The sequence below is a fragment of the Polistes dominula genome, unplaced genomic scaffold (assembly GCF_049000335.1).
Source record: "Polistes dominula isolate Pdom_NZ unplaced genomic scaffold, Pdom_raw_medaka contig_28, whole genome shotgun sequence".
Lineage (NCBI taxonomy): Eukaryota > Metazoa > Arthropoda > Insecta > Hymenoptera > Vespidae > Polistes > Polistes dominula.
Window position 1 is genome coordinate 220,975 of NW_028300879.1, and position 23,646 is coordinate 244,620.

A 23,646-nucleotide genomic window follows, 5' to 3' on the forward strand; every position below is an offset into this window, starting at 1 on the left:
AATTTCAAAAATGACGATCGATGGATGGTCCCCGAGATTAGGATCGTAAGATAAAAATTAAAGAGAAGAAAAAAAAAACAAAGTTGGATAGATCGTAGAAGAGGAAGGACAAAAATGTCATTTTGTAGGATCACGGGGAGGAGCAGGGGCCTCCCCAAGCCAAATTATTTCCCCTTGTTACCTCCCATCAGTCCGGCAGATGCTAAACGCTTTTGTCGTATAACCGGTAAATCTTATGGGCTTCCGACACATCATTACATTCCAGTACTTCTCGGCGTTCATTCGCACGACAAGTCTAAATGTAAGATCACTAATGCTGCCGGTTTTGGTCCGCATCATTATACTGCTGGTCTGATACTCGGGGAAAAGAAGAAGCACGTAGTTTTGAAGGATTTTCGTTACGTCTTTCCGATACTTGAAGGGGAAAGTGAACAACAGAGAGCATTGAGAGATTTGCTAGGTAGGAAACAGCCAATGGTCGAGGAGGAAGATTACAAATTTGTTTACACGGTCGAAGAACGAAGATGCAGTTTAGTTTTTCCGGCGAGATTGGAAGCTGCTGTAAGAGACGGAGATGTCAAGGATGTCATGTTATCTCGAGACTGCGATACCGTACTCTTGAGACTGAAACAAGGGAAAAATGTATCGGTTGACTTTAAGAATTTGGAAGACTTTGACAATCTTTTTGATGGTCTTGGACCAAATGAGGAAGTCCTAAAGGAACGCGAAAGAATCGAGAATGAAGCTAAGAAACGCAAGAGAAAAAGACAAGCTGGTCTTAGTTACGCGAAGAAGATCTTTGAGGAAAAAGAAAAAGCTGCCGAGGAAGAGGAACTTCAAAAGGCGAAACATCTTAAATTAAGAAGCGTTAAGGAGGAAGTTGAAGAAGAACACGAAAATTGGAAACGAATTGATTTAGAAGCTGCAAGATTAAGAGCTTGTAATATAATTGCTACAACTAATTCGTTGAAGGATTCGATTAACACTTTCCCAGTATCCTTAGACTTGAGTACGTTTCAGAAAGATACGATTTCATCTAAGAGTATAGCAATAATAAATAAGCTACCTACTCCGATTAAGATAGAATCTCATACGTTTGAACAATGTACGGAGCTAACGAGTACTTCGCCAATTTCTGAACACACCGGTGGATTCGAAGCTATCTCAATAGTAAAACCGCTGACACCTTTGAAAATAAAATCCGAACCTGCTCTAGAATCCGCTGTCATGAATATTTCGGTTAACGACTTGAAAGCTACATCCAATGTAAATGCCAAGTTCACGAAAGCTGGCGAGACGGCACTCGAACGTCTTCCCAGAGTTGAGGAAATTCCTGCTTTAATAGAGAAAATCAATAACGGTGAAAAAACTACGATGCACAAAGTAAAAGGTCTTAAATTAGATATCAAAAGTGCACAGAGATTTATCGCAGGACAAACAGTGGAAACTCCAACAGGTCCTGTTTTTGTCCCAGGGCAAACTTTGGAAACACCTCAAGGCCCTGTATTCGTTCCCGGTTTTACTGTGAACACGCCTGATGGACCACTTTTAATTCCTGGTCAAATAATGAAAGTTAAAGAACAAAATGGCTTAGAGACACCGTCTTTCATCGCTGGACAAATGTTGCCAACGAGTAAACAGGGCTTGCAATTTATTCAAGGACAAACATTTCACAATAGGGATGGTAGTAGATTCGTGCAAGGTCAAACTGTATTGACCGACGAAGGGCCAAAGTTTGTGGCCGGACAAGTAGCCGATAATGGATATTTTATTCCTGGACAAACGATTTCCACTCCGGATGGTTTGAAATTTGTTCCTGGGCAAACGATTACGGATCATCAAGGTGAACAAATGTTTGTACCAGGAGAAAGCGTTCGAAATTCCGACAACTGGGAATTTGTACCAGGACAGAGCGTACAATCTTCGACGGGTAAAACAAAGTTCGTACCTGGTCAGACGGTGCTAACACCGCAAGGTAGTCATTTCGTTCCTGGTCAATTTGTCACGGAAGATTCCGGAGAGATTAACTTCGTACCTGGAGTCATCAAGGAATCTGAAAATGATCTTAAATTCGTACCAGGTATGACGTTGGATACACCGAAAGGACCAAAATTTGTCGAAGGACAAATTACGAAAGAATCAGATGGGAAGAAATTCGTTCCAGGACGAACTATACTCACCGAAGAAGGATTTCAATTTGCTGCTGCTAGTAAATTTGACGAAGTTGTTCTAACGGAAGCAGGACCAGTGGGAATACCGATAGATCCGAAAACAGCTAACGGCAATTCGATGTCCGATCAGAGAGAAATTTTTGGACATATGGTCCAAACGGATTTCGGCGTTGAATTTATTCCAGAAGGCACGAGAAATTTACCAAAGGGTAAAAGAATTGTTCCAGGACAATTGGTACGTGGCGGAAAAGATGAACCACGATTCGTACCGGGTGTTATGACGGAAGATGGTTTTCTTCCTGGTCAAATAGTAATGACGGAAAAGGGAGAAGAATTTGTGCCGGGTCAAGTGGTCGATACGAGCGGTGGACCAAAGTTCGTTCCAGGACAAATGGTTGAAACACGTACAGGACAAAAATTCGTTCCTGGACAGACCGTGGAAACGGTCGACGGACCAAGATTCGTACCTGGCCAAATTGTAGAAACAAAAGTTGGGCCAACTTTTATACCAGGTCAAGTGATCTCTACGGAAGAGGAAGGTTCTCGTTTCGTACCTGGACAAGTCGTCGATACTCCAGACGGACCTAGATTTGTTCCAGGACGGGTTGTGGAATCAGGAGAGTCTGGTATCACTTTTGTATCGGGTCAAATCGTCCAAACGGAAGAAGGTCCACGTTTCGTAGCACCGGATTTAACCGATACACCGGAAGGCGAAGTAGAATTTTCTGTTCAAGGATTCGAAGTTACTCCCGAAGAATTGCGTCTTCTCAGACCAAATCATTTGCATTACAATCCATATAATAACTTAAATCACGGAGAGAGTAGCATAGATGCTAGAATGTTAAGACAATTGTCAGAAGCTGGTTTATCGGTTGGTAGAAAGGTCTTGACAAATTTACCTGCGGTTGACGTCGACGTTGATCCGAAAGCTGTAGCTTTGGAGCAAGCTCTGGTTATGGCAGAGAAACTTGGGTTACACGGTAATGCTGCTGTCAAAATGGCTCAGGTAGTTTCTACCGTGGCGCAGTTAGCAAAAAATATAGCACAACAGCAAGAGCGAGATGTAAATCGATCGGAAATGATAGGTTTGACGAATGGCACTAAATCGCCGATCATGATGAATGGTGTAAAGGAAAAGACGAATGACGAATGGCTACGAGATGCGATTAAAACAGCTATGGCGTCTGCCGTTCTAGCGCTTACCAATAACTCATCGGATGATAACGAAAACGCGAAACAAGATTTGGTTTATTCGTCGATTACCGAAGCATTTAATGTATTGCTACGACAGAAAGATGAGAATATGGAAAAATCGGTAGAGAATGTTCTTCGCATTCTCCTAATTCCGCAAAACCGAAGCGAACTTTGCCAAAGTACAATGTTAGAATTAATGGACGATTCGAAAAATAATAAAGTAGATATATTGAAGTCTACGATAGTTGGTGAAACGTTGAAAGACGATGTAGTGCTCGAGAGATTATCCATGGTTCTCGAAGAAGAACACGGTACGGATTTGATCGGATCGGCTTTCAGAACGGTATCGAGAAACGATCCGGAATTGGTTTCACGAGTACTTCAGAAGGTATCGGAAGAAGTAGCGAGTGTAGCAACGGAAAAAGATGCCGCCGAAACTGTACATAAAGCTATTGTTCAAGCTGTTAGAGAATCTAGCGAACTTCGTGTGAAAGAATTGTTGAACGACGAACAAGGTAGCAACGTGCGAGAAATGTTACTTCAAGCTGTGGGATTGGCTCGAGCTCTTGGAATGTCCAGCACGGCTAGTAGTCTTTTAGCCGTGATCAGTGACGAAAAATCAACTCGTGCTTTGGCCAGTGACAGGGTCACTTTGGACGTGTTGAAGAGGTTGACGGTAATGAGAAAATTAGCCGAGGAGAGGCCACCTTTTATGAGCGCTCTTGGACAACTCTGTAGCGATCCGGAATTGGCCAGAACGGATCCACGTCTTAGAACGCTTGTTAGAGAAAGTGCAGCACTGATGATAGTTCCAGAAGAAGCACCATTGCAATCCTCCGTTGATGTACCAACGGCGTTACTTCACGCTGACAATAGTTTAGCCATGGAAGAATTTCTCATGAGAAGAAGTCACAAACCAACGTCGATTTTTATGATACTGAAACAAGGTTTGCAAGCCGTTGTACCTAGAGAAGCCTCAAGATCAGTATTGACCGGAGAAGTAGCTTACACTGTTCTAGACGAGGATGGTATTCACCATTTCGAGCCGTTACACGTTTTCTCAGCTCTCAGATTGAATCGGCCAACCGCTCATCGTTTTTCCATGTACTGTTGTCCCGTCGCCAGAGAAGAAGATATCGAAGCTGAAATGACATCTACGTTCACCGGAACAATTTCAATTACTAGCAGTCTCGAAGGTTCAGCTAATGGACTCTGTCAGAAACAAGATAGGTCTTTCGGTATTTTAGGTAGTAGAGAAAATACACCAAGCTTCAAGAAATTAAGCAGTATCTGTCAGGAGAATGGTAACGAACGAATGGTAACTTGACATGACGTTTTATCTTTAAATTTTAGAAAATAAATATCCTATTATAAAGATATTCGAATGATTAAAGCTTTCTTATTCATCAGCAATGTAATAATGGATGTAATATAATACAAGTAATCGTATCTTTTTTCGTTTCAGAAACCATTGGACAATTACATCGTCGTAAAGGATTACACGGACGAGACCGATGGGTTTACGGTGAATGTTGGTGATATCGTGGAAGCTTTCGAATATGCCGATCATGCAAAGTAAGTGAAACATTTATCTTCGAATTGGCATGGAAAATTGTGTTGTAACTTGTGTGTGTGTGTGTGTGTGTGTGTGTGTGTGTGTTGTATTTATATTAGATCGATAATTTGAGATTAGAGCATTTGACTAAACTAAATTTGCTATGAAAAATATAATAAATGAAAAAGAAAAATATAACAAGTGGAATACCATGGCTGCATACTTAATCGCTTGGAATCGCCTCTGTTGCAATCGTCAAGGTGCAACTTGCTTCAACATAAAAATAAACAAAAAATCGAAAATCGAGCCAAAATGGCTCTATGACCGACCAATGATTGACGATGTTGTAGGAAAATGAGAATGGATCCCGAGTTGGAAATTGGTGAGATCTACGGTATATTGGACAATTCTGCTGCAAAACACAAGCTGTCCATTCGACCACGTCGAAAGCATACAGATCCACGAGCACGATGCATTTCGAGGTCGAACTCGGACAGTAGCCTCCAAAGGTAAGGCTAAATAAGACATTTCGAAAGAAGATAAGAAATTGTTCATCGAACTTTCCAATAAGCTAGCCAAATGCTTGTCATCGTTAAATCCCATTAATGACATAGCTTGAATTGTAGTTTAAACAGCTGCGTTTTGTTGTTGTTGTTCTCCTTCTTCTTCTTCTTCTTCTTCTTCTTCTTCTTCTTCTTCTTCTTCTCCTTCAATAATATTACATCGTTCTCTGTTTTATGAATGCAAAAAGCACTCTTCCTAGATTTCTACGAATAATTTTCGAATAATTCTCAAATAATCCGAATGAAAAGCAAGAGGAAATGATAATTCTGGAAAGTAGAAGAAATAGAAATGTGTTGAACGCAACGTTGAAAGCAATCTCCATATTTATCTATCTAATTGGCTATATGATCGTACCTAAAAGTGCAATCACGAAGAAAATCTACGAGAGGATCGAAACCTAAAGCAAGTACTTTGTAGACAGTGAATTAACTGAAAATTTATGAGTAATTCGGTGTGAATTTAAACGGTACATGAATTGCCAATCGAATCTCGAACGGACGAGGCAAGTGTTGCTCGATCAAAATAGTAACTGTTATGTGTAGAAACGACAGGTGCATACGACCAACGTTACATTCAACGTTCTGAGGTCAACGAACTTATCGTAAGGCATCATGCGAACGATAACTTTCAACTTTTCACCAAATTTTCCATTATTTTCACACAAGAGAGACAAAATATTCCGAGGATTATAAGTGCAATTATTTAATCGTACTAATACGGTCGATCGAAATTAGATTGTTATTGTGTTTGTCGACGAAACTTAATCAAATCTATATCAATTTCTTCCTCCTTTGCACAAAGATATATTCAGGGAAGTTGATTTATAATGACGTTAATTAAGACTAACCGTTTATAAATGTCCAGAACAATAATAACTTAAGGAGGAATACTTTTTGAAAAACGTCAAAGTTCTCGAAAGTTTTGATCGAAGGTGTAATATAAGACAAAATCCTAGTTGTCGTTAAACTGAATCTTGAAATAATATGAAAATATCGGCCTTGTCTATCCAATAATAGGATTGTCCAAGACGATATGCATTTCTTTATCTATTAAAAGATAATTGCTACTAGCAATGAAAATGAATGTTTGAAGTCGATTGCGCAGGAGACTAGTTGCATAATCATCTTGTAAGAAGACGCAGGAGTTTCGGGTTATATTAGCTCGCCAAAAAGAAGTGACTCCGCGCAAGGATAAATATCGGCCAGTTCTGAAAATAAATTAGGGTAAAGGTGAGGTTCAAGCCTAAAATGTCGCCTCTGATTCTGGCAACGTTGACGTTCAATGAGCTGCGAACCATTTACTACGGATTTACGTAGAAATGTATGGCTGCTGCTGCTGCTGCTGCTGCTGCTGAGAACTCAGAAGATTTCCAAGTGTACAAAAGAAAATGAAAATACTTGCCAAAAAGAAATGAAAAAGTGTCGTTCTCTTTCGAACCAATTTTACACCTCGTCTAGAAATTTCGATTGATATTTTTGATCCTATTAATATTTTCATCGGTGAATATTATTCATTACAATTGTTACTATTTCGAATAGTATTTTCTATCCAATGACTGCAAAAAATAGATGCAAACGAATGATTTCCATCAAAATTGGACAAAGTATAGATAGATTTTCTTTCAGATGCGTGGGATTCACCGAATTATATTTTTATCTTGTGACTAACTCGTAGCACTATCTCACGAAACGTGTAGAAATTATCGTTCATTCAGTCGAACTAAGAAAATATGACATTTATAGGAATATCCTGATAATATTTTAGAAAATTAATCGAATAATACATTTGTACAATAGATATATATTATAATGCATAAATATTATTTCTTAGTTGAAAATGTGATATGTTTTGTTGCGTGTGTGCAGAGTGTACGTTCGTACAGCAGATGGAAGAGAAGGATGGCTACCAATGTCCATACTTATGCAAACTAGTCTCAGCGAGGAAAGTTCCGCCATGATTGGTCATAATCGACCAGAGGACTCTCATTATCGAAGAGAGTACGTTATTTATAATTACCCTTTTATTTTTTTTTTTTTTTTGTTTTTTTTTTTTTACCATAATTTTATTCCTTATAATGTATTGTTTATAGGGCAGTGGTAAAGGAACTGGTTGAAACCGAAGAAGAATTTGGGAGAGACATTCAATTGGTCGTTGAACGTTATTTGAAACCTCTCGACAATCCAGATGTTCCACGTATAGTTCGCGATAATAAAGACATCATTTTTACGAATCTCAAGCAAATTGCTGATTTTCACAATACGTACGTAAAAATTCTTGAAATAAAGTACAATCTGAATTTGGATCTCTTAGATTCAACCACGACTCTATTCAAAACATCTCCATCATACACGAAACAAACTGAAATTTCGTTATTTTGTAAAAGTATCATAGAAACATGCCAAAAAGAACACAGCTACTTTTTACACGAGCATTCACAAAGCACACGTACACTTAAACTCATTAATTTACATTTTTCATTGTCAGTTTAGGAAAAACATGTATGTAGAGAAACAAATCGAATGAATATCCATGTTTGAAATTTGTTTTTGTGCACGTGTGGCTTCGTCATCGTATTTACGTCTTTTACGTGAATTTATTTTTTAATAAATATACCTATATATTTAGGTGTGTGAAATATGAAATAACATTCCAAATGTTTCCTCAAGATTATGTTTCAAAATTGATAATAATTCTTGACAAATTCATTCATTTGTATCGTTCAATAAAATAATATTAAAAATAACAAACGTAATCTTATGGAAATCATACAAAAATGAAAAGATTATAAAAAAAAAATGACAAATCTCCGAGATCTAAAGACACACTCTCGGTATTAACCACAAAATTCGTATTTAATTTATACAAGTTGAACCAAACAAGATTTCAGTTTGCTTTTGTGACGATTGTCATTGCAATCCCCTACGACCCTTGTGACTAATTATAAGCCCTTTTTTCTTTGCCCCAATTTTGAATTAAAAAAAAAAAAAAAAAGAAAAAGAAACAAACCCTTTTAATAAAAACTGTATAGAGCAGTATGTTGTACTCATGTTACGAGAAGCAAAAATGAAAGGCACGTAGGCATGGAGTGATTTTGTGGCATGAAAATTAATTCCGGCCTTACTTAGATCGTTCGGCAGGGTGTTGATCGAGGGTGTTAAATACTATGCGGATCAGCCACGCATGTTGGGAAAAACTTTCTTGAGACTTGTAAGTATTATTTAAAATTTAATACATATACACATATCTGTTTTAATAACGTAGAAAATAATTATTGAATAAATTCATTGATTAATTCAAGGAACGTGACTTCGACAAACACGTAGCTTATTGCCGGGATGAACCACTTGCTCAGGAATTTCTTCAGACGAACGATCAAGTACGAGAATACTTTGAGGTAAGTTTAATTTAATTAGAATAAAAACAAAAACAAAATGAAAAGTCGTATAAATGATAATGCAGGTTTCTGTAAGAATTCAAAAGTAAGTAGTTTGAAAAGGATAAAACAGATTTCTACTCTCTTCAACTATTTGGCACAAAGCAAACGCGTTATCTGCGTCGTGACAGGGAAGCTTGCAGGGAAGCTTGCTAAAAGATCAATTCTTAAACTCGACAGTTACAAATGATCTCTGCCAGTAGTTTTCATACTTAGCGCCGTTTCTCACATATATACAGTAATATTGTATAATGCTAATATATATATATAAATGTAAAAACAAATAGAGAGATATCTTTGATCTATCGAATATAATAACAATGACAGATCTCTGTTTTATTTCGTTTCTTAGATGCACACGTACGTAAGATATTCGATTACGCGAATTTAGTTGGATTAATGGTATCCTCCCTCATCTAACGAAATCTTGAAAATTGATAGAAAAAGATAAAAAAAAAAAAAAAACCAAAAAGAAAAGGAAAAGAAGAAACAGGTGACGCGTAAATCGTCCCACGCTCTATAATCGAGTCGGAGTATGGATTGGAGAAAATGTTGCAATTATATAACGGGCGGGGGCCAAGCAGGCGTCTGTCCAGCCCCCGAAATAGCTGAGTTTATTCTTAACAGGCCGAACATCTTTCGTCTCTCTTACGAACGCACGATAGTTGCGCCCGATGGTGAACGTACAACCAAAAGAAAAGAAATAAAGGAAAAGAAAGTTTATCGATTCATAGCTTATAAAATCTCATCGTCTGCAGATGCAGACTGCATTGCTTTCTATTTAGGGTCAAGCCTTATCAGTCTTTTTTGTCATTGACCTTGAAATATAAATGACCATTGACCAATCGAGCTCTCCTACCTAACTAGTTTCGTTTTTTTGTCTTTTTTACCTGAACGATTGGACGATCGTATGAGTCATTTAGAGATTTCTATTTACTCTCGTTTAGTTATTACAGGATAAAAATATATTTTGGTACTTGTTGAAACATCGTTAAATCTAAACTTGAAAGAACTTCTTCAAGAGTCACCGAGCTACGTAATGGCGTAGGCGAAGGAAACAACAACGTTTACACTTATTCTTTTCTAGGGTATAGGGTATTTGACATTCTCTTTCAATGATTCTTAACAATATTCTTAGACTCATGAATTAGACGATTCTTCTAAAAATTGTTCAAACGATTCATTATAGGAATGAGGGGTTGAAAATTCTTTAGGAATCTATCTATTAGGTTAGATTGCAGACGACCAAGATTCAAGGGAGTAAATGAGTTAAATGAGTTAAGTGAGTAAGAGTAAAAACGTTCAAGATTCGCGTGCGATTTTGCTGTCGTTTTTCTGCGTGGTCACTCTGCAAAGCGTTCGTCCATCCATCCATCCGGCGTCTAAGTATAGCCGTGGCCGTATTGGTCTCCCAACTAGCTATCGTGGGGGCTTGGGCTTTTTCTCGGTAACCACTGACTGTCTGTCTGAAAGGAACCAAGTTTTATCCGATGATCCAGTTTGCGAGCAGCCACAGAAAACGACGTCGAAACACCGGCTAGGAACAAACTTTCAAGGTGTGTCCTTCAATTCATACAAAATTGGGATCATCTTTCTCTCTTTCTCTCTTTCTCTCTAACTCATAGATGCGTTAACTATCTGTCAATTGGCGTCTTGGTAGCCAATACACTCGCGCGTAGTTTTTCGTCTGTGGACAATCCAATCACGTCCAAAAATACACGTGTTTGCGCCAAATTCGTGTCACCTCGGTGTCGAGTTACGGTGACGAACGTGAACATTGAATGATCTTGTTCATTCGAGATTCTACATTTTTACAAACTTTTCTTTTTTGTTTACTGCTCAACACATCTTTTAGAGATTACTTTTTCCGAGTGTACGAAACGTTGTGTTAGTGTTTAAAAGTTTTTTCATTTGTATATTTTCAGTGCTATATCATAAATTGTATCATTCGTTTATTAGTGAAAAAAAAAAAGTAATGACAATTACTTCCACGAATTGGCATTAGACAATGTTTTAATTCAACAGTCGCTTGATTCTTTTTTTAACTTATATCGTTTTTTCTTTGTAGGAACTGAGCCAGACTCTCGGTGACGACAAAAGCGTATCGGAACATTTAAAGCTTCCGATACAACGCATAAACGACTACCAGCTTCTACTGAAGGTAATTTTCATTGATTTGCTAAAGCGTCAAGTGGTAGATTTTGAAAGCTTCCGATGCAAACATAACATATACTTGAAGATTCTTTCAAACAATGCTAGAATTACAATTCCAACTTGATATAATACCAAGTATGATATTATAGATTATATGAAAATAGTAACAAAACGATCTAACACGACTGAATATGGAGCATACATACGTCCCATATATATTTATATCTAAATTTTATTGCGTCTGACTAAAATAGAACGGCGCTAGAATACTTCCTGCCTTGCCTTGAAAATACGTCTCCCGGTGAAATTATTGATATCTGTAGATTTTTCTTTTTTTTTTTTTTACGAATTCTAATACAACCAACATATATTATACGTCGTAGGTATATATGTATATAGTATATATTCATATATCACTTATCGATTAATTTCACTTTATTCTTTGATATTCTTTCTTATTAACACTTTCATTATTTATCTATCATACTGAAAACACAAATATTGTGAAAGATTATCGCAATACGACTGGAAATATTATGCTCGGTAATATAAATGATGAGTGGGCGTAAAAGTCGTACGAATTTAGCGAGCTAAAAACAGGTCATCTTCATGGCACGTTATCCTTTCTTTAATTTCACTCGAGTGATCGCCTTGGAAAAACAGTGAAAAGTGACAAGTGTTTATATCAATATCTTATGCAAACTCTTTTATAACGTATATATTTGGAACCATTATTGCGCGAATATTTTCAGGAACTGGTGAAGTATTCGACACGACTAGGTGAAAACTGTGATGATCTTCAAAAAGCTTTGGAGTTGATGCTAGGTATCCCCCACAGAGCAACCGATAATAAATTCATTAGTAATATCGAAGGATATAAAGGAAACATACATAAACTTGGTAGATTGCTAACGCACGTTAGTACATCTTATATTTGATCATTTTGTCGCATTGTACAAAATTCATTTAACTGTAATTCATTGATAATTATATTCGTAGGAGTGGTTTACAGTTATCGACAAGGACGGCAAAAGTAAGGAAAGGTATCTGTTTCTTTTCAAAGCTCGAATACTCGTCTGCAAAGTCAGACGAATTTCGGAGGACAGATCAGTTTTCGTTCTAAAGGATATCATTCGAGTACGTAATGCAATTAACCCGTTCAATTTGATTTCGATTTCTGTTTTACTTCTGTTATGGTTTTTTTTATACATATTCCACGATAATCAAATTTTAGTTGCCTGAAGTAGAATTGAAGGATCATCCGGATGATTTACGTTCTTTTGAATTACACAATCCAAGTCTCCCTGGCTATCCGATCACTTTAATAGCACATAAGGATCCAGTGAAAGCGTATTGGTTAAAAGAAATTCGGCAATACGCCAGCGATCTAGTTGCTTTAGCGGAACACGCAGCAGACGATTTACAATTAGAAGAAGTGCCAGAAGGAAAAGAAGAAATAAAAGATTCTTCTAAAGCGGAAGTAAAAGAAATCTCAACGAATCCAGGACCACCTAAACCAGAAGTAGGCAAAGACAATCCAGCACCGCCTAAGCCAGAACCAATCAAAGGAAATCCAGAATCATCAAAACCAAGTGTAATAAAAGACAATCCAGGACCACCAAAGCCAGAAGAATCGAAAGGAAATCCAAGACCCCTTGAAACAACAAATCCATCGAACCCAGGTCCTCAAAAAACAAATCCATCGAACCCAGGTCCTCAAAAAACAAATCCATCGACCCCAGGTCCTCAAAAAACAAATCCATCAAATCCAGGTCCCCAAAAAACAAATCCATCGAATCCAGGTCCTCAAAATCCTAATCCATCTAATCCAGGAGCACAAAAGAGCAATCCATCAAACCCAGGACCAGCAAATCCAACAACCGAAATTAAAACCGAAGAAAAAGATCCAAATATGTCTCGGCGATATTCTTCGAGTCGTTTCAGTGCATCTTCTAAGGTCGTAGAGGGTAAGAAGGATTTTTCTTTAGGATACAAATTTGTAACTGCGACTTACGTTGATTATCATCCATAGAGTATTCATCAGTATCGAGCACTCGTTCTGGTGTCACTTCATACGTCGAATCATCTTCATCGACTAGTGCCGGAGTTACAGCTTCGTCTCTCCATGGCACGGAAAAAATCAGCGAAACTTCAAGCTCCTACAAAACAGCTACCAGTGGGGGAGGTGCAGAAACAGCAGTTGAAAGTAAAGCAAAAATCTCGTTAGGTGCTACTGAAACTGGAAAACCTATCTTCCTCAAAACGATCGAAGGATGTAATGTAGAACGTAAGTAATTGTTCTCACGTTTATTGTGCTGTTCGTTCGAATGTAAACTGATAATCGATTATATCATCTATACTATATATTTATTTGTAAATGAAAAGGATCATCGCGCAATCTATATAGTACACAATTTAAATAATTATGGATAACATGAAACAACAGTATTCGACAAACGTATCATAAGATACATTTTTATTGTTCTAGCGAGTCGAGCAAAAAAGGCTTTGATACACGCCATAGGTAAAGTGACACGAAATTTGACTACCTATTTCTCATCATGCTCTACTATTCTATGCATTTTCACTTATTATTCGTATATGATTACAACGTTGATCATTCTACTTTTATCTATCTTTTTCTTCTAGCCAGCTATTTAAAATGCTTCTAGACGTGAACAAATATTGTCGCAGGTTTAAGATTGCTTCGTTGCTTGTTTTAGATAAAACTATCTTCTATACTTCACATTTCACACAGCTATAGACCATTTTCACGCTACACATCTCATACATACTATATTTTCAATCTTATCAAACTACTATCCCCTCGTTTCGTGTAATATTTATTTTTAATAGAATAAGCATACTCATCGATTTAACCATTATTGCTTCATACTTTGAGTAAAATTTCATGCATTACGTAGGTACACGTTTTTACATTAGCAAGCAAATATTTTTGTCTTCCCTTTTCTCTAGCAGTTGGGATTACTTTGTTGTCATCGTCCTTCCTGTATTTTTAGAAATATGTGTCATTTTCTATTACGTATTTGTTGGTGTTGTAAAAACATATTGACTGATAAAAAATACTAAAACCACATGAGAGAGAGAGAGAGAGAGAGAAATACACGTATTTGTGTACTTTCTCTATTCTTCTGCTTATAAAAATCTCTTTTGTGTAGTCAATGTAAATTCACGAAAAAAAAAAAAAAAAAAAAAAAAAACAAGAACGATTATTTAAGTATATTCATTATATAGAATAAAAAAAAGAAATATAGAAAAAGCATACTTGGCTTATCATATCATCAATAAATATTCCATTAATTGTTGGTACAACTTATTTCATTAAAATGTTGTTTATTCAGCTGGAGAAGTTGCTACATTCGAATGCACTTTGGTGACAGCCGACGAAACAACAAAGATACAATGGCTTAAGGATAACAAACCATTGAATGATAAACTAGCGGATCGTGTGATTCAATCATCCGACGAGAAAAGTTTTAAACTTCAAATACAAAATGTTCATGAATCAGATTCCGGAATTTATATTGCACGTGCCATGAATGGGGATGGTCAAGCAACTTGTACGGCACAATTGGTTGTCCAAGAATGTAAGTTTCGCATTCAAAATGTATAATTTATTTGTAAATATATAATTACAATAATAATGAATATAAAAATTATAGTAACAGCCGAAGAAAAGAAAGCACGAGCAGAAGCAAACTCTCCTATTTTCTTAGTACGTCTAAAAGATACCGAATTATTAGAAAACACTTATTTACGTTTCATGATTAAAGTAAAAGGTGATCCAATTCCAGAACTTAAATTGTAAGTTGAAAATAAATTAGAAAAAAAATTACATTTTACAAATTTTGTCAAATTAAATGATTGCTATTTTAAACAAATTATTTGTTGATTTAATTAGCTATAAAGATGGCTCGTTAATCGACTCGAGAAACGCACGTGTAACGATAGTAACTGAAAAAGCGGATAAAGGATTCTACGAGATGGTAATACCGGATGTTCAAAAAGTTGACGCCGGTAAATACAGTTGTACAGCGATGAATCGTTATGGTGAAGCAACTTGCGAGGCTACGGTAACCGTGACGGAAGATAAACCAATGTTTCCTGGATTACCGGAAGGTTTGTTGGAACCTGGTGAAGAACCTCAGTTTACTTGGCTTCGCGATGGTGAACCTTTCGATCCTGAAGAAAGGTTCAAAGTACTTTTTAAAGATAACGAGGATACTCTAGCATTGGTATTCCAACATGTGAAACCCGAAGATGCTGGTTTATATACTTGCGTTGCACAAACAAGCACAGGTAGCTATACTCTATATAATACTTGTATTTATTATAAATATTATTTTCATTGTAATATAATGCATTTAATTAATGTGTGTGTGTGTGTGTGTGTTTTTTTTTTTCAGGTAATATAAGTTGTAGCGCGGAGTTGACGGTACAAGGTGCGGTCAATCAATTACTAAGAGATCCAGAAAAACCTAAACTGGAATCAGAATCCAAACAATCGGAAGTAAGCGCGGGAGGTTCTGCAATGTTAGACTTGCAAGTGAAAGGTTATCCCAAGCCAGATATCACATGGACCAAAGATGGAAATGAAATAGTTGCTGGTGGAAGAATAAAATATCTCTGGGAAGACGAAGAATCTTTATCATTGGTAATTAAAAATGTAACAACAAAGGACGCTGGTATCTATACCATAAGAGCAAAGAACGAACTGGGAGAGGACACTACGGAAATTGAACTTATCGTCAAATCTGCTCCAAAAGTCATAAAGAAACAATCGAACACTACAGCGATCGTGGAAGATAATTTAACAATGACCGTTCAAGTGGAAGCTACTCCGGCACCAGAAATTAAGTGGTATAAGGATGGACAATTGATCCAAGAAAGCGAACGTATCAAGATAGAAAAGGAAGGAACTGATATATACAAAATCACGATCAAGAGTGTTCGCGTAGAAGATGCTGGGTCTTATTCGATCGTAGCTAAAAATGAGATCAATCAAACCACAGAAATATGGAATCTTACTGTAAAAAGTCCACCCAAAATCAGAAAGAAATTAGGTACTATTCCGGTAATTAACGAAGGTGATTCTTTGACTCTGTTGATCGAGGTTGAGGCAGATCCAGAAGCTACAGTCGAGTGGTACAAAGATGAACAAATTGTTGTTGAAGATGAACGTATCAAGATCGTGCGAGAAGGAAATAATTACATGTTAAAGATTACTGGTGCAGTTGGCACCGATGCTGCAATATACAAAACAAAAATAACTAATACTCATGGCACTGTTTTGGATCAAACCAGAGTTCAGGTATGTTTGTGAATTAACAAACGTCAAATTAATCTATCTTAATATTATACTCGATATAAGATATTATTATATAATAAAATTGTGTAGGTAAGCGGTATACCAAGATTCAAATCGAAACTGAACGATCTTTCGGCCAACGAAGGCGACTCAAACATCGAATTAACGGTTGAAGTTGATGGCTATCCAAAAGCAAACGTTCATTGGTTTATCGGTGATGTGGAAATCACAGAAAAACGTACCGAGTACACTCGCATCGAAGAAGGTGACAGTTACAAGCTTGTCATGAAGGAAGTCAAAGAAGAAATGAAGGGTAGATACACTTGTAAAGTGGAGAACGAATATGGCGTGAATAAATGCAGTGCCGACTTTACGGTTAAAACTAAGCCAAAACTTTTGAAAAAATTGGCCGATCAAAGGATCAAAGAAGGTGAAACTTTAAAATTAACTGTTGAAATATCTGGCACTCCCGATCCTGAAGTGAAATGGTACAAGGACGGACACGAGGTATCGGCTGATGCAAGAATCAAGATTACCAGAGATAAACAACGAAAGGAGAGTTACGATTTGACAGTAACTTTGGTCAAAGGATCGGACGGTGGAGCTTACGAAGTTCGAGCAGAAAATGAACTTGGAATGGTCCTCAGCAAGAGCAAAGTTATCGTTCTCAGTAAGATCATTCAGTTTTTTATTCGAACGCTGTTAAATCGAAAAATACTGAGGCGCTGCTCTGTCCCAAATTTTGTAAAGATATTTTCGATTTTAGAAATCTGCCATCACGATAACGCATTAGCAAAGTTAACTCGAGTAATACACTTATTTTGAAAAAAAAAAAAAAAAAAAAAAAACAACAACAACAACAACAAATCATAATCATTTTATCGGCTCAGCAGCGCAGCAGATTTAATTCGAAACACTTACGCGCGCGCGCACACGCATAAACACGTATCAAATTTTGTATCTTTTGAGAATCCTGGCAATAAATCGTCATACTTCGGCGACGTAAAGTAAGTAAATATGTAAGTAAAGAGTATGTATCAACGGGAGTTTTTTCTACGATTTGCAATTTAACAGTGAAACTGTCAATTTTCGAAGATCGTTACAGAACACTCTTTAAAGAGTACACTCTTCGATCTCAAACGAGAAGAGGACTCAAATAAGAGAACCTCTTCTTATTATATTTTTCTTTTTCTTTTCTTTTTCCCTACGCTGCGGCGTCAAGCTGACGACGCGTCGTATGTTTCTTTTTTTACAACTGTATGTTTTTTTTTCAAAACTCCTCATTACTTTTTGTTCCTTCAATGTTGAGTGCTACTGACGACGTTTTTTTTTCTTTTTTGATCGTGTTTCGCATATATGTAAATACCTAAGCACACTTCCAAGACTGTTATGACGTATTTGAGATTCAATGTGTTCATGTATCCCACATGTTTCATTAATTATACGTGCCTATCAGACTTTTCTATCCTAAACAATCGTACTCCTGTCGTACGAATTAGTCCAATTTGTATATGAACTTTCCTAGCTAAAACGGAAGGAAGCGCCGAAACGGTAGAAGAAGAAACGAAATCGAAGAAGATTGAGATAGAAGAAGTAGGAACGCAGAAACAGCAAGCTGAAGAATCAGGTCCGGAAGGTAATATTTCAAGATCGTAAAAATTGATATCTCTCATCGATTTGAAATTCGCATCTCTATTCGCATTTCTTAGTTGCTTCTCACAGTCAGTAAACAAATCACTATAATCGACTAATCGTTGGATAGTCGTATTTTGTAGTTCAATGTTTCATAGTTTCATAGAGATAGATCTAACATTGATCGTCGACGATTTAATCTAACAACAAGTGAACACTTTAGCAATGGCAGCTTCAAGAGTTGTTCAAGATAACATGTATTTTATTGTATAGTAGATATGAAATGATGAAAGGGGTTTTTGATCGGTAGATTAGAAAAATTAGCTCTGGTAGAAAAACAAAACTGTGTAATAAATTCAGGTCGGTTCGCATCGAAGAAAGAAAAGGTTGAGGTATTACGAGGAGAAGCTGAGAAAGTAACCATCACCGTAGCATCAACGACGACTCATCAATCAACGTTAACAGGTAATATGGCTCACGCTAAGCTAAAGTGATCGTTTAATTAGTCGCTTGAGTAACCCATCGAAAGCTTCACTTTCTTGGTGTAATCATAATGGAAAGTATTGGTGACCAGCTAGACCGTTCACAGGTCCGGACGAGAGACACACGATCAGCAAGATGACCGCGACGAAGGTCGAGTTTCAGGAGTTAAGTTCAGAAGGGCCAACGGTGGAGGAGATAGGATCTTACAGTTACAATGTTCAGGAAGAAAATAGCCCGATGAAAGCACAGAACGGCGTTTTCGTCGAGGAATTCTCCGAGACCAGCGATAATAGTCGTTCAAGATTACAAGTTCATCGTGGAGTTTCGATAGTTTCGGTATCAGATGACGAGTCAACTATGAAAGCCATATCCAGGGACGTAAGCATGGACGACGTTCGGTGCGTTGAGCTAACCGACGATCTCAGATTAACAAATGGTTCTTGCGAACAATTCAAAAACGTCGACGGTCGTACGATCGAGAAAAATGTTTTGGACGAAGTCAAACCACTTCGAGCATCCAAATTCAACGAAACAATAATCGAGGAACGATCATCTATCGAAGAATCTATTTCTTCGAAAGCTAGCGAAATGACTTTGAACCAGTCACAAAAATCGAAAGTTCATAACAACGGTTTGATTAGGCAGAATTCAAAGTTGGAAAGAACAGAGTCCATAGAATCATCCTACAAAGTCGAAGTGAAAACGATTTCAAGAGAAAATTCACATAGAGGAGTTCTCGTTGGCGAAGAAGAAGTTGACGAAGAGTTAGAGGCTCTTCTAAATCGCGTTAAACGACAACGTAGCGTTCTTAACGAAATTCTCGATAAGGAACAAGGCGTGGAATCAGGTATGAAGGATATACTTGAGAAAACTTTCAAAGTAGGAGGCTATACATATATAGATCTCCATAATTCTATTTTATTCTTCAATTCGGATTGATTTTCGAACCATTACAGACTTTTTGTTGAATCGATATATAACATGCACGTATTCTGCACTATCTCTTCTTACTTTTCATTTCTTACACCAACCTTCCTGCCTGTGCATCTTTCATTATCCTTCAGCTTTCTTTGATCATCACTCATTTTGCTTTAGACGCAATAATGCCTAAACAAATTCAATGGATTCTCTTAATCTCGTCTGTTCAACATAACAATTGCTTTTATCAATGAATGAGCTGATATTCGTGAGAATCCATAGAATGTTACTGAGCTATTGCATGATAATGTGAAATAAGCACGCAAATTGAGCCAGCACCACAGCAGTTACTGCACGCCTTATTAATCGAGGTAAGTTAGGACAATCGAATTTAACTGGACGGACGACGTGTTTGCGTCTTCGACGACGATCAACAACATTTCTCGACAGAGCTGTCTAACACTTTGTATCTTTTTTATTACGCGGGTCCAGTAGAATAACAGTGGCGTTATAATCAGTTTACATTATATTTTTTTCTAACAAATGCAAATTACGAATCGCCACTTTTATTTGAAAATACCATTCTCACGATTGTGCACGATGAAAGAAAAACGTTTAGTAGAATTGCAATACAATGTAATAATAATGACAATATGACTGTAATTGATACACATACATTTGATACAAAGTGAAATCAGTAGAATCCTAACATTTGATTTTATCATTTAGCACCACCCCACGTAATAGAATCAAACTTAGTGGATCGGACGATCTTTGAAACGCAAAACCTCACTTTTGAGATCACTACTGTTGGTTTACCAAGACCTGAAGCTAAATGGTTCAAGGATGGCAAGATTCTCAGAACTGGAGAACGTATACGTATTACCAATGCAGGAGAAAAGTATGAACTCGAATTGAGCAAAATTTGTCTCGAAGATGCTGGTCTCTATGAGTGTATCTTTACAAATAAACTTGGTGAAGATATTGCACAAGGACAATTGACGGTAGGTACGGTCAATGATCTACGAAAACCACGATTCGTAGAACCCCTTAAAGACGTTGACATTGCGGATGGTAAAAATGGAGAATTCCAAGCTATCTTCACGGCTGATCCGGTACCCGATATTGTTTGGTAAGTTTTCTTACTTAACATTTGAATGATACTTATACATTAACGATATTAAACAAAACTTAACTCGAACGGATTTTCTTATTTTTCAAAGGTACTGTAAAGGATTGGAGCTTCCTAATGACGATTCAAGAATCAAGTGGAAGATGACCAATAAACCTGGATCAGATAAGTTAACTGAAAGTACTATTACATTGAAAATACCTAAATGTGGAAAAGATGATACTGGAGAGTATATTCTCAAGTTGGAAAATAAATGGGGCCAAGCTGAAAGCAGCGTAAGCAAGGAACTTTCTTCTTAACTTTGTTCTTTTTTTACATTGAAATTACGTCAAATTATTTTTGAAAATGTTAATTAGGCTCTTTTGAGTCTTCTACTGCAACCGAGCATAGAAGAATTTAAAGATCTGGTAGCACCAGTTGACGAACCAGCTACATGGGAGGCAATAATCAAAGGAAATCCAAAGCCTGAGATAAAGTGGATGAGAGATGACAAAGAATTAGAAATGGGTGATGAATTTGAAATGGAAGAAGATAGAAGGAACAACAAGTACAAACTAATCATCAAAAATGTTAATGTCGAACATGGTGGTAAATATAGAGTTTTGGCGACAAATTATTTGGGCGAAGCAGTTGGAGAAGCATTATTAACCACACACCGTAAGTTATTCAAAACAGTGATGAGAATACTGTTGATGAGTTCAATATTATATGAAACATCAATAAATTTGTCTTTATAGTCGAATCACCGATCTTCTTGAAGGAATTATCCAAAATGTTTGTAAGTGATCGCAATGATATCGAATTGAAAGTTCGAGTATCCGGAATACCAAAACCAAAGATCACTTGGTTATTTAACGATGCACCAATAATGCAAGACGGACGCCACGAGGTTATAACTCACGTCGAAGGTCTCATTGACAGTACTTTATATATCAAAACATTTTCTGTCGATGACTTGGGAATAATAAGTTGTATAGCTAGCAGTATCGCAGGAATTGCAAAAACAAGTGCCGAATTAAGTATGGTTTTCGAAGCACCCACCTTTGGTCGTTTAATTTTACCAAAATCTGTGAATATTGATGAGGGAGAACCACTCGAGCTCAAGGCCAAAGCTGACGGTAGCCCAATTCCTATAATAACTTGGTTTAAAGATGGTGAATTACTTACACCTAACGATCATATTAAGATCGAAAATCTTCCGGACGGTAGTACAAAACTGACAATTGAGAATGTGATACCCGCGGATTCCGGTGCTTACAAATTGGTTGCTTCTAATTCATCGGGAGAACAAAGTGCACTTTGTGCTGTTGCTATCACGCGTAAGTAAATAATAAAAAAATGATCTTTTGTTTATCCTATTAATATTGAAATGATATAAAATGAAATATATATTATAGCTTCTGCAAGAAGTCCAACATTTACAAAGCCTCTGGAAGATACAAAGGCTATTGTAGGACAACCTCTGAAATTACGAGCTCAAATCGTAGCATTTCCGAATCCACACATTCAATGGTTCAAGGATGGTATACCATTGAGACCAACGAAAGAATTTAATTTCATAAACGATCCCAATGGTCTCATTGGTCTAATAATCGATAGAGTACGGCCAGAAGATGCAGGTACTTATTCCGTGGTTGTATCTAATAAACTTGGAGATACTACCGGAGAAGCAAAGGTTGAGGTAGAGGAGAAAGAAAAGAGACCAGATTTCGTTGGAAGTCTTCAACCACTTACGGTGGTAGAAAATTTACCAGCTAAATTAGAAGTTAAAGTAATTGGTAAACCAACTCCTGAACTCAAATGGTTACACAATGGCGAAGAGGTATGTTAATTATATCCAAATAAAAAGTTATCAATGATTATATTAGTTAAATGAAATGTTTATTCAAATTGAATGCAGATTGTGCCAGATGGAAAACATTTGAATATCATTAGTCAGCCGGACGGTACTCACGCATTAATCATCGACAAGGCAACACCCGAAGATGCAGGAGAATATCAAGTTATAGCTGGTAATAGCGAAGGAACGGCATCTTGCAAAGCAAATCTCGATATACTTGGCAAATTGAGAGAGGACATTCCACAAGAGAAACCCGCATTCTTAACATTGTTACGAGATATTTCGGTCGAGGAAGGGCAACCGCTAACATTTAGTGCCTCCTTCAATGGTAATCCTATACCAGACATTACGTGGACGAAAGACGGAGAGCCATTAGAACTATCGCAAAGATTGATGATGACGTGTGATGGAAAGAAAGTAACTTTAGAGATCAATCCATCTGATGCCAAGGACCAAGGAGTTTATGCTTGTCATCTGACAAATCCACTTGGCGAAGACACATCTAACGCAAATGCCAACATCAGAAAGGTTTTCCAAGCTCCAAGCTTTACACAAAAGTTCACGGATCTTCAACAACTTCCTGACTTCGATGTTAAGTTCCCTGCTAAAATTAGCGGTATACCTAAGCCAGATGTTTCGTGGTATTTCAATGATCAACCAATACTTAAAGATAATGAAAAATATAAGATCAAACGGGACTGTGATGCCTGCTGTTTGTACGTTAAAGATTGTACATACGACGATACTGGAATTTACAAATGCAAAGCAGTTAATAGGGCTGGCGAAGCGGAATGTTCGGCTACATTAAATGTCGTTGATAAGATGTAAGTTTACGCTATTTAAATCGCTCTCCCTCTCTCTCTCTCTCTCTCTCTTCTATTATTCTACATTATTTTATTGAACTCGTGATAATTGAAAATTACAGCGAAAAAATGCAAAAGATAGAACCACCGGCGTTCTTGAAAAGAATCGGTGATTGTGAGGTTTATAGAGGAATGCAAGCAAAATTCACAGCTTGCATAACTGGTATACCTGAACCGGAATTCGAATGGTTCCGTAACGGTGACAAATTGTGGCAAACTGATCGTATCAGAATGGACCAAGAAGGTAGTTTACTTCGTATGACGATAGCTAATGTGGATGAAATGGATGCAGGCACATATTTATTAAAAATAACAAATCCTTATGGATCAGATTCGTGTACCGCCGATATGATCTTCGAGTGTAAGTAACCAACCAAC

The 23,646-nt window shown here is 37.1% G+C and overlaps 1 protein-coding gene across 9 annotated transcripts in view; it reads left to right on the plus strand.

Annotated features, from left to right (window-relative positions):
* The window catches only part of Obsc (Obscurin), a 35,832-nt gene that overhangs the window by 6,727 nt on the left and 5,459 nt on the right, over positions 1-23,646 (plus strand). Inside the window, exons 1-28 of one of the 9 annotated variants that reach the window (XM_089173265.1) lie at positions 92-4,683; positions 4,831-4,940; positions 5,271-5,429; positions 7,350-7,481; positions 7,574-7,744; positions 8,610-8,691; positions 8,783-8,878; positions 10,986-11,078; positions 11,824-11,988; positions 12,071-12,208; positions 12,306-13,038; positions 13,104-13,358; positions 13,560-13,595; positions 14,434-14,679; positions 14,755-14,896; positions 14,994-15,391; positions 15,499-16,403; positions 16,491-17,070; positions 17,926-18,036; positions 18,393-18,497; positions 18,622-19,362; positions 20,163-20,565; positions 20,657-20,840; positions 20,922-21,222; positions 21,303-21,884; positions 21,963-22,387; positions 22,466-23,229; positions 23,331-23,629. In XM_089173265.1, the coding sequence (XP_089029391.1) occupies positions 115-4,683; positions 4,831-4,940; positions 5,271-5,429; positions 7,350-7,481; positions 7,574-7,744; positions 8,610-8,691; positions 8,783-8,878; positions 10,986-11,078; positions 11,824-11,988; positions 12,071-12,208; positions 12,306-13,038; positions 13,104-13,358; positions 13,560-13,595; positions 14,434-14,679; positions 14,755-14,896; positions 14,994-15,391; positions 15,499-16,403; positions 16,491-17,070; positions 17,926-18,036; positions 18,393-18,497; positions 18,622-19,362; positions 20,163-20,565; positions 20,657-20,840; positions 20,922-21,222; positions 21,303-21,884; positions 21,963-22,387; positions 22,466-23,229; positions 23,331-23,629 (12,925 nt within the window). In that variant the 5' untranslated portion in view covers positions 92-114. Of the gene's footprint in view, positions 1-91; positions 4,684-4,830; positions 4,941-5,270; positions 5,430-7,349; positions 7,482-7,573; positions 7,745-8,609; positions 8,692-8,782; positions 8,879-10,333; positions 10,474-10,985; positions 11,079-11,823; positions 11,989-12,070; positions 12,209-12,305; positions 13,039-13,103; positions 13,359-13,559; positions 13,596-14,433; positions 14,680-14,754; positions 14,897-14,993; positions 15,392-15,498; positions 16,404-16,490; positions 17,071-17,925; positions 18,037-18,392; positions 18,498-18,621; positions 19,363-20,162; positions 20,566-20,656; positions 20,841-20,921; positions 21,223-21,302; positions 21,885-21,962; positions 22,388-22,465; positions 23,230-23,330; positions 23,630-23,646 lie in introns of those variants that run through there. The other 8 variants (XM_089173268.1, XM_089173278.1, XM_089173269.1 and 5 more) reach the window with 8 other exon arrangements.